This window comes from Pseudophryne corroboree, chromosome 2 (assembly GCF_028390025.1).
Source record: "Pseudophryne corroboree isolate aPseCor3 chromosome 2, aPseCor3.hap2, whole genome shotgun sequence".
NCBI classification, from domain to species: Eukaryota; Metazoa; Chordata; class Amphibia; order Anura; family Myobatrachidae; genus Pseudophryne; species Pseudophryne corroboree.
Genome location: NC_086445.1, coordinates 564,309,075 through 564,321,121, shown reverse-complemented (window position 1 = coordinate 564,321,121; position 12,047 = coordinate 564,309,075). Strand labels below are relative to the sequence as shown.

At 35.0% G+C, this 12,047-nt stretch overlaps 1 protein-coding gene across 1 annotated transcript in view; it reads right to left on the bottom strand.

Moving 5' to 3' along the window:
- The window catches only part of GRIK3 (glutamate ionotropic receptor kainate type subunit 3), a 982,272-nt gene extending 972,190 nt beyond the window's left edge, over positions 1 to 10,082 (bottom strand). Inside the window, exon 1 of the mRNA XM_063954369.1 lies at positions 9,407 to 10,082. Coding sequence (XP_063810439.1) covers positions 9,407 to 9,521 — 115 coding nt within the window. The 5' untranslated portion in view covers positions 9,522 to 10,082. The remainder of the gene's footprint in view (positions 1 to 9,406) is intronic.
- Between the last annotated feature and the right edge of the window lie 1,965 nt (positions 10,083 to 12,047).

Genomic DNA, 12,047 nt, shown 5'->3' with positions numbered 1-12,047 from the left:
CTCTCACTTTTAGGAGAGCTTATTATTTGAGCATACACAGAGTGATTTTATATATAGTATGCTATGCAGACTGGCATACTTTTATCTCTGCATCTCACCAACAGGTATAATGACAGCCTGACCACCTACCTATGTGTAATGATAGCGTGACCAAAACCCATTTGTATGTTTCCACCATTGGACCAACCAGTTTTCCATTACTGATCAAGGTGTGGGCAGACACATTTTAATTTGCAATTAATAAACAGCACCAAGGAATAATACCAATGTTTCCTTGTCATATACAGTGTATATAAAGAAGGTGGAATGAACGTGTTATGTACAACAAATCTGTGTATATACTGTATTGTGCTATAAAGAGGACTATAAAATCATTTGCAGTACAATGGAGATGTACTGTATGACTAACATACTAACAAAATACATTTCTAAATTGATAGTTAAATCAGTTATGTTTTGGGATGTGTCATGCACACATTTTATATATTCATAGAACAGAACATATTTAAACTATTGTCACTACAATGTCTAGGTAGACAGTCGATAGGTCAAAAGGTACAAAAGATCAACAGATAAAAGGTCAACCGATAAAAGGTCATGAGGTGGTCAGAGTAAAAAACATGACAATGGTTGACAGAAAACTTTTCGACATGTTATTTGGTTTTTTTTTAGGTCAAATCTTGAATATTCTATGGTATAACACTACCATCATTAAAAATGTGTACCCTCACGGGCTTGATCACTCACCATGCTTTGGGCAAGGTGGCTCACTATTCTCAGCTTTGCCCGCCACAGGTTACTATTCCCAATGGATTGTAAATCAAGTAAATGTTGGGAAAACATGTGAACCCCCCAAAAAACATGTGTTGACCACTTGTGTGTCGACTATTTTCAAGTCACCCTTTTGTACCTGTCGACCTTAAGCACTGTTCACCTTTCATTTGTCGACCTTTTGTAACTGTCGATCTTTTGTACCTGTTGACATAATGCATGTTGACCATATGGTGCCGACCTAATGGCTGTCTAGCTAGACTTTGTAGATCTTTCATCCAGATGCAGTCACTTAATAGAGGCTAGCTAGAGACACTAGCTGGGCAATGGAACATCCATTAAACAGTCAATATAAAGACTCATGACAGGCTTAATGTCATGAAGATGTACAAGCTGTACACTAACATTATTACCAATGAGAGCATTGTTTACTCCTTACATATGGGGAGTTTGTGGACATGACATATAGCCTGCTCCTGCTGCAGCAACATGAAGAGTGCAATACACTTTGTTAGGCTCTCTCTTTTGTAAAGGGCATCGAATTAACAATGTGCATAGCACTAACAAACAAAGAACTAAGCCCAAACTGACTTAATATGCCATTTTTCTGCTTTTGCAGATTCAATTGTCTTTATTTGGAGGCCAGCTTGGTGAATTAACTTGATAAGAGAGCACTCTGCTTATATCCTGCGGCAAATATATACAAATATGCCTTCATGCAGTATAGCCATTCCTAAGTGAAATACTTGTGCAAATTAAATAAGCATTTCTTCTATTTTGCTAAATAGGCCATATTTTTGCACAGAACAATCTATTTTTTACCACAGCATCATCTTCTATTTCTATAAGCTTCAGGCTAGACATGTCAAGCTGGGTTTTTGGGTGCACCATGTGGTTCGGCCCCTTTTAATTTCTGGACATCTGTTACTTCAATGCTATTTAATTTAATTCAACCCCCACCTTCTTCTGCTTTCCAAGTTCACCTCTGCTCTAACCCATTTCTATTTTGCAAAGCACTGAGTGAATACAGGGGGCAATTCCAAGTTGATCGCAGCAGGAATTTTTTTAGCAGTTGGGCAAAACCATGTGCACTGCAGGTGTGGCAGATATAACATTTGCAGAGAGAGTTAGATTTGGGTGGGTTATTTTATTTCTGTGCAGGGTAAATACTGGCTGCTTTATTTTTACACTGCAAATTAGATTGCAGATTGAACACACCACACCCAAATCTAACTCTCTCTGCACATGTTATATCTGCCTCCCCTGCAGTGCACATGGTTTTGCCCAATTGCTAACAGAATTCCTGCTGCGATCAACTTGGAATTACCCCCACTATTCATATTAATTAGTAGTAATGGTAGTATTTTCTGGTAACTCATTTTAAAAGTGGGGTTAAGAATGTAGGAAAACTATTCTAATCTAAATCACATTTATTCATTAAAAATATAAATGTAGTCTATGCTGTATTAAAGGTAGTGCTTGACTACTTGAAGAACGCATTTCTTTCAATGGATATTTGTGGAAACTCCATTATAACTACCATGGCCCTCACTGAGGGACAATGCCTATTTTTGGTATTGCAGACGCTAATGTTAACCTTCTACTGCCCTCCAAGCTTACATTGTTACTGATTCTGCCACTGCGGGTTGCTTGCAGTCACTGTGTCTCTTGGAGATTCCTCTATACGTTTGCTAGTGTAGAGGCAGACAGATCCTGAATGAAAATCAATATGTTTGGGGTTTTTCCAGCTAAAAGCAAATGGCTTTAGACAAGTGGTTTAGTGAACGTCAGGGATACATCACATTTGGGAAATGGATTTTGTACAGAGTCACACTGTTAAAGTCAATGCTGTTAGTATGTGGTTGGTACTAAGCTTTACAAACCAATACTTATTAATATAGCATGAGTACTGTTCTCACAGGCCCTGCTAATGAATACAGTATATAGCGTAATACAGAACGTTTACACTGTGATTGCCCTTTTCTTTTTATCGCTTTACTCACACTTCACATAATTACTGTAACTGATCACATATTACATACTAGTAGCTTCCCTGTTTATGTAATAATGCGTCAGCAACTTATCTTGAATGTGTAAATATGTATCTCAAAACAATTGGTAATAATGATACTAAGGAAAGACAGAAAATAATAAACATTAAAGACAGTGTTGGAGATTTATCAATGCTTGGAGAGAGATAAAGTACTTGCCAATCAGCTCCTACCTGACATTTTTCAAACAGGACCTGTAACACGACAGTCAGAATCTATTTGGTTGGAATTTTCTCTTCACTTTATCTCTCTTTCCTTTATGTCTCTTCAAGCTTTGATAAATCTTCCCCAGTATTCTGCAGATCACAGCTCTAACTCTTATTATCTGGGGCACTGCTGACAATTCTTATAGTGTGTTGGGAACCAATTTCCACACTACATCTGCTCACCTCTTTTGTTTATTCGAGTAATTGTTTCTTTTCTTTACTTCCTTTTTCCTTCAGGTCTTGCACTGTATGTATCTTTAATAAAATCCCACTGCATTTGCATTTGTTATACTATTTATATATTGTACAGTGGGATGCATTTTTGGAAGCATTCCAAATGGACTCAAACCATAATATAAAACACTAACATCCTAATTTGGCACCATGAACAAATTTGTTGGAATATTGAATTTAAATATGTTGTCTCTATAGCCAAATGCTAGATTCATTCCCACCCACTGTCACGTAGAGAAAAAATTAAATAATCCTGGCCACTTGAGGTGAGTGCATTCAGTTAACATAATCTAAATAGATCCATTTGTTAAATGAAGTGCTTCAATGTGAATTGATTCACTTGTCAAATGAGCTGATTTGTGTTGTAACTTATTGCCAATGTACAATTAAAGTATTGATAAGAACTGTCAACCAGTAGGAGTCAAAAGGCAATTGGATTCAAGGATTCAAACAGCAGTTGGAGCAACATAGAGATACTGTACACTTTCAATCATATACTTCAAATCACAAAATGTAAGAACAAATTTGCTATATTAGAATATTCAAATAATAGGATAAAATATCTAAAATGTATTAATACATTAATTAAAAGAGATTATATCTACATATGTCTACTAGGTACACAAAGCAGATTGTCATAAATACTTTCTAGCAATAATTTATTGTTTGCTAATAATATATAATATTCAAGATTCATGTAAAAAAAATTTCATACAGTTGGTTTATTTTTACTTAATTTTCTTCAAACGTTAATATGACACATAAGGACCAGTCACTCGGCAAAGAAGACCTTAATTCTATGCATAGATACATTTATTAAAATTGCTTAGCATTACCAAAAGCTTCCTCACCAAGGCCAAAATAAAATGATTATATTTATTATTTATTACAATATAATAGTGCCCCTAGTGTGTAGATGAACACATTTTTTTGTTCTGTCCAACAAATATCTTTTGGTTCTTTTAGTCAACTCCCAGACACCTTTTATTATCAAGCCTGGATAAATTAAAGAAACAAGTTATTTTTTTTTTAGAATTAGTAATATTTCAATGTAATATTATTTAAACTCATTGTGTTATAACCACCAGAGGGAGACAGAAAGAAAAGCTATTTAATTTCCCTAATCTTTCGTTTTTTAAACTCTGTTCAGATTATTCCTGCCTCTAGGTCTGTCAAAGTAATCTATGCAAAGAAAAGACCAAGATACATATACATGAGAAGAATAAGAGCGATTGACAAAAACAGCTGTGTCTTTGTTTGAATTTGAATATGTAAACCTTGAATAAATTTGAAAATCCATTATCCAGTACCCTTTTTAGACTTTTTTTCAATACGTTTTCCATAGGTTACCCAGGGCATAAACCCATGAAGAGTTGTCCTACGATACTGACTACAGTATATCCACTGATTGTGCTCATCTTGTACTTGAAAAATAATTTTGTTTTGGAAAGTGCACCAGCGATCACCCAGTCTTGCTTCCTTTTTCTCTTAGTGATCTTTAGCAGAAAGTTGATTACTGTACAGTCTTTAATTGATTGGCAGAGCTATTGATGACTCTAGGCTAGTGAGCACATCAGCTAAATAACTGTGCAATTTCCAGAGATCCCTGTTATGTAATGCCAGTGAGTAGGCCACCTGGTGGTAGTTGTAATATACAGACACACTATATAAGAGAGCGCTCTCTTATATAGTTTGTCTGTATATTACAACAGTCTGTTTGGGGTTATCAGAATCCCCCATGAGAGCTGCATTCACACGTAAAATTATAAATCTTATCATTATAGTGTGGTTTCTATTTTACCTAAGCGCCTGTATTGATTTTTACTACCTGGGATTATCATTATATTCTACACCTGGTGGTAGCCATGTGACCCTGAAGAAGGGCTTTTTATAATCAATTAATTTTGTAAAGGCATTTCACGTCTAGTCTTTGTGGTAAACAAGTGTAAAACATTTGTTGATTAGTATATATTAATTACATTACTTGGAGACATTAAACAGGATAAAAGTTAACTAGCCATTAATAGACTATAGAAAACCCTTAAAAATAAACAACTGTCCTGATTCCTCTTAACATTCACTCAATATAGGACAATGACATGTATGAAATATTTTTGGACCATATATTGCACTCCTGGATCCAAGATGGGTTAATTTTAGGAAAAATGAATATGACCAAGTGAGCCCATCTAAAAAACACATTGGGTAAAGGATAACTAACAAAAATTTTATTATTTTTCATTGATTAATCATAGTGTTATTTATTCACCTGATTTTAATCTGTCTTTATAATTAATACACTAAATATATTTTGTGACGTAGTAAGTAATTTAACTTTTTAGTAAATAAAATGTGAAGCGTATGTAAAAATAATAATAATTATTTATTATCATGAACAGTATGTGATATACATTTGTATGTATCATAAAGACATGCACACACAAAAACTGTAATGTTTTTCACATTCTGATGCCACTGAATTCATTATCTTTTAGATTACGGAACTGGCAGGACACGTTCCGGTACTACAATAATGTTTATGGAGTGTACTACAGAAAAAAGCATTATACTTTAGTTTATATATAGTATCAAACAGTAAGTCTGCTCTCCCTGGTGTCACTGCTTGGATCAACAGGTTGGGAGGTCACAGCATAGTACACCCATCAGTTCTCTCTGTTACAGCTCTCATTTGATGTAACACATGTTTCAGAAGTCCAAAAGCAATGCAAATCATATAGACATATCCATGTGAACTATTTTTTGATCTCCCAGAACTATAAATAAATAAATAAATAAATTCCATATATTGACCTGAAGTATGCTGAACCCCTAACAGTTATAGGAAACTATTCCCTCATATCCAAGTGTCTGAATTATGGAAATATAATGGTTGTGAGTTCAAAATTTAGGGATGAAAAATGGCCTGACCCTGGAAAACTTGGACACATGGGACCCCTACTCCTAAACCTCAAATTTATCTTCCTGCAGAAACCGTTCTTGTCATATTTGCAATGCCATGATGTAATCACATTTACAGCAGCATCTTCTTTAGATCATGGCTACAAATGTCATCATGTTTCATGGTGACTACTGGTCTTAAATGGTTACAATACAATAACACTATGCTACATGATTCACAGTACCTTCAAAATTCTAAAAAAATATATATACCATAACCTACTTACACTGCCCCTAAGTCTTCTTGTTGAATTAAAAAACAAATATAATAATAATAATAATAATAATAATAATAATTATTATTATTATTATTATTATTATTATAAGAAAAAACATATGGCAACATAACTAGCAAGAACATGGCAAAAGCAAAAAAATGAAGGCATCCGAGAATACTTTAATAATTGTTTTCTCTAAGATCAATAATTTTAACTATATTATCTAAGCAGACATTTTTGAATCTTGAACTTAGCATAGTTTTTTCTATATATAATAATAGCATCTAATAACAATAAAGCACATATTGTACACAACAAAAAATTTTAAGACGTATCTTTGTGTGTGCTTTAATGCACATTGAGAAAATTCACCAATATCATTCATCATGGAGAAGAAAAAGCTGGGTTTCTTGGCGCTGAAAATGTTTGGCTTTACTATGAACTATAAAAGCACAAACCCTATTTGATCTTTGACCTTCTTTGTAAAATTCAGGTTAAGTGTAAGCTCAAGAATTTTCATTTCTTTTCTAACCTTTGTTGATGATTGGTCGGTACTCCCTCATGTCTTAGCATGACCCCTGAGACCTTAACTCTCCATAGGATATCTTGTTTTATCATACTCTTAGAAAGAGAATAATATACTGTAATACTGATTTTGGAAGACATATTGTAATTAATTTATTATTAACCCAATTGCACTGCAGGACTGGAGGGTTTAAAGATTCAGACCTCATCAATACATTTTTATAATGAATGTATCATTTAATAAATCAAAACAGTTACAAGTGCCAGTAAGTTTAGTATATTCATTTAGGGAAATATTCAAGCATACTGTATATGAAGCCTATACAAGCCAATTATTATTATCTTCCTCTGCGGCAACAAGAACCCTAAATACAATTGTAGCACAACCCTCGTTTTATGCTGAGCATTTTTTCTTAATTAAACTATGTTAACTACTTAATCTAGTGAATATTTGCATTAATTAGAAATTGTTGTTGTAACAGGTGTCCTTAACCACTTTAAATACACAGAGGTGACTGTCTTTTCATGGACTGTCCCTTGATTATAATGTACCAATTTTAACTTTGTATTCAATTTTCCATTAGCATAGTAATATAATATTAAGTATATTTATTTTGAAAGATGTATTATTTCTGTTTCAGGTTTTTAAGTTTACAGTACAAACACTATAACATTGTCAAACATTCTGTTGCAGAGTATTCATAACAAAACAGTACTTCAGCAGAGTGTCTAAATGTATTTTCTTGGAATTCCATTTAATAGATAGCTTATAAAGTATATTATTTTCAGCACCTGTTCTTACTGCACAATGAAAACAGCATTCAGGGTAAGAATCTTCTTTGTAAGTTATAAAAGACATATAACAATGAATTTTCCTCCATGAAGAATAGAACCACTGAAATATGGCGTACTTTTCTGCATGCATATGGGACCAGACAAACATATAGCACTTTCTACTTATTTATTTATTTTACAGGAAAAAAATGAATTCAGGAAGCACAAAAATGTTTTGGGGAACAATAAACCTCATACTGTATATACAGTATTTATAAGCACAATCAATATTAGTCTCCATCCACTTTAAGTACTATTTTAAACATTCTTCTATCTAAATGTATGTGTAATATATATATATATATATATATATATACACACACACACACACACACACACACACACACACACAGTACATATGTGTGTGTAACATGTCAGCAAAATGTAGCACTTGGTTTACTTCATGTTCACTTTTTGTTTCTTTGCAACGTTCTGATGTTTATTGATTTGTATTAAATGTGTATTAGGGTATCCATTACTCAGACATAACATTGGATTAAGTAACTCTGAAGGAAGTAAATTGCATTATCACTTTTACCGATGTTGTTGTGCAGGCCTTGTTGGCAAAAATGGTTTCATTAAAGTTGCTGATGGATATCAATTACAAAATGGTTACACACAAGCCTTCATTCTCATAAATTGTCAGGCTATAGGTAGTAATCTCAAATCTCTATACTCAATGAAATGCAGATGTAAATTTAATTTGGAATAGCCTGTCCTTGGGGAACAAGAAGATTAATGGACACCCAAGGTCAGTAAGTGGTGAGACTGCACAGTCTATAACCTTAACAGGATTTTGAGATGGGAAGCTTCCCGCATACTCCTTAGCTGTTCCTGGGTGAATAACAGAAAGTTAATCTGCTACGGAGGGGGAAACAATTGCATGACTTATCACAGGCTATCACAGTTCTCTGTGAACACAAAGCAGAAGACAGTACTGAAAACAGAATTGACTGCTGTTCTGAGACATTGCTTAAGACAATAAATGAAAACATTGCCTTTGCTTAGAAATTAGACATCTACATGTAGAAAGCTATGACATTATCTCAGAGCTACTGTATGTGATTATTTGTATGCAAGAAGGTACTTTATGTGACTAATCCTACCCTTTAAATGTCAAATTCCAATCCTGTGGATGCTATATGCTCTCTACTGCAGCTACTGCTTGAGAAAAAGCAACTTTTAAAAGAGTATTGTGATAACTATCAAGAGCATTGTTATAAGTATCATCAGAAACACCTATCCTATGTATCCTCCAGCATGCAGATATACAGGCACAGTCGCAGCTCAGATCTACAGTATGTCCTTAGGGACAGCTCAAATAAACTCTGCAGTGTAGGAAACACACAGCAAAGCAGGTGAAGGCAGATGTCATCAAAATGTAGTATCTGGGCAGCTGGGTAACCTGGAATGACCATTTTGCTGGATAAGTCATCCATTTCAATTTAGAGTTTGCAGCTAACAACCTAACAGATATTCCCCTACAGACTCGCAGGCAAGTTAACCCCTTCACTAACAAAGGCATCAACAAAACAACATTACATTTTTGGATCCTTGGCCACAGAAGGGTGGGCCAGGTATAGGTGATAAAATAGCATGCAAGACTTACCTATGCGAATAACATGTGGCATTCCTTGACAGTCCTGAAGCCAGAAGATGTAGCAGAGAAAAACTGCCCAGTATTCTAAAACCATATTCCGAAAAGAGAGCCAGTAATGTGTCATTGTTAGAAACAAAATCCTCCCGAAGTTAAGTTAATATGGGATTCCCTGGGACTTCCTTTGTGGTTTTAAGATTCCAGTGATAGCCCAAGACAGTCACAGTTGAATGCCTCTGCACTGCACATGTTAGCAGACTATCCCCAAGCCTCAGCAACTGAAAGCAAAGGTTAAAAGATGTTTCTACTAACCACAAAAAAAAATCTCCCTTTATGTGTGTTCCACTGGTCTGCTTCTCTCAGTCCCATTCACCTGCTGAAGACTGGATGCTTAGATGCAGTCCTCATTGATGCTATCAACTGGTCTTTAGCAAAGCTGTGGAGTGGAATTCCAGACCTAGAAGATCAGGAGCTCCCTGGGGCTTAGGGAGAAGGAAAGACAGATGCAGCAACAGCCATCCTGCAGTTGAAGGAGAAAAAAATATATTCCCTTCACTGGCTACAGAGATTTAGCAGAAGTGAGAGAATTGGACTGACAAAGGCAGACACACTCAGGCAGCCTGCCTGCTCCACATGCAAAGCAGCTACCATCTCATGACTGTGATTTGTTCAGTGGGTGAATACAATTCATTGCACTTGTGTGTAGTCTTTAGAGGTGGATGGGTGGACAGCAAATTAAGACAAACAAGAGGGTGATGCTGGATTACAAAAGCTATCTTGGACATTCAGAATATGGGTGTCGGAACAGAATTCACACACATGCACACAGGGCAGCTTTCTGTGCCCCCCTCCCCTTGACTATAGAGCTACTTATTGGGAGTGGGTAGCCTGCCAGCATTTGCTTGGCATTAACGTTGCTGTTTTTCTGGCTCTGTGACACAAACATGTAAAAATGAATCTCTGGCTTTGAAGGTGCAAGGAAAGGTGTGGTGTAGTGATTAGGGAGTGAATTCTAATTCATCATTATCAGGGGGTTAATTCTAGATTGCTAAAGGGTTAATCAGACTATAAATAGTAATGTTACTGTTACAAGGACATATCTACCTTCTGATGACAGGAGAGCATTTACATGTTCTGATGACGGGAGAGCATTTACATGGTCTATATCTCATATTCTCATCAGAAAAACTTGCAGAAGAAACTCCAATAAAAAAAACAACTAATACAATATAAGAAATCTCTCTGAATTCACATCACATGTAAAGAAAACATGGGGAGGCAATTGAAACAATAATACTGAAAATATTATGTGGAAAACACGCATACTGTGCAGTTTTATTTCTTTCAGAACAAAAGATTATTGTAAATCAGTTAAAGATGAAGACAGGTTTCCTATGAGTAAAAAAAGGCTTTAGCAGAAGTAGAATTACTTCAAATGTTTATCTTTTGGAGTACGTATTTTATCAAAGGGTGAAATGCCATATGGCAGTGGAAATAAGGGAGTTTTGCTGGTGACCTCTAGGAGCTGCCCACGCGGATGGAAATATTCACCTACTTTCTCTGGCAATAGTGTCCAAATGCTTTGCATGGAGAAGACTATTTACTAAGGACTTAGGATGGTGGTAAAAAGAAAATGAATTAAAAATGTGCATTTTTTTTAAATTAATTATTTTTAGCTTGTTTTTTCACTTAGTAGAGCTAAATGTCCAAGTCTGAGCTTTCAGTTCCGCTGTACATGCACTAGCCAGAAAGACAGCATGTCGGCAGAGAATGGCCTGGTAAAGCGGTCGGTTAACGCTTACCCCTCCGGACTAGTATAGTCAGTTATCAATACTTGTTTATACATAGGTTCTTTGTGATTAACAGTATTGTGAGATTTTTCATGTAAACTGAACTCGGCTTTTCTTTAGTGTATATAATGCAATGTTAGACTTGGTTCAGATGTATTGCTTTAGCATAATGTAACAGCTATATCATGTTCAGGCAGGATGCAGATGTAGACAAAGTGCTGTTAAATAACTGTATTGTATGGACCATTTAAATGTTTGTTAAACCCATGTGTTGTTCAAACAGTAATGACTGAGCATGTGATAATCATAACACAAATAATACATTTATAAAAGTTTATTGCATTTATACATCGTATACAGTATATCTTTTACTGCTGCCATATAAATAGGAAAATGATTAATAATAGGGAATAAATCTATGACATGTCTGTAATTGAGGTTAAAAGTTGATAAACCAACATATCTAAATGAACTGTTTGAGAAGAAGCTTTTAAATAACTGAAGGTGCACTTTACACTACTGCTGGTATTGTGTTTTACAGTAGTTCTTACGTTGCATGCTTAAGTGTATGCAACCCTGCTATTGTAAGATGCAATATATTATGTTTATTAAGTTATCCCTTATAATGGTGTTATAGGAGGTACTGTAGTGCACATTACTTGGACTAGAGGGGGTTTCAAATGGTACTAGAAGTCACATTTTACTCTGGTGTTTTTAGATACCTATCACACTAATGTTAGGAGTTACCATTCACACTTGTAGGATGTGTATTTAATTTTGTTTGTTTTTGGTTTAAAGAAACATTTGACACTGCTTTTCAGTAAGAAAATTCCCTGGTAGTAACAGTTATTCTTTCTTAGTAA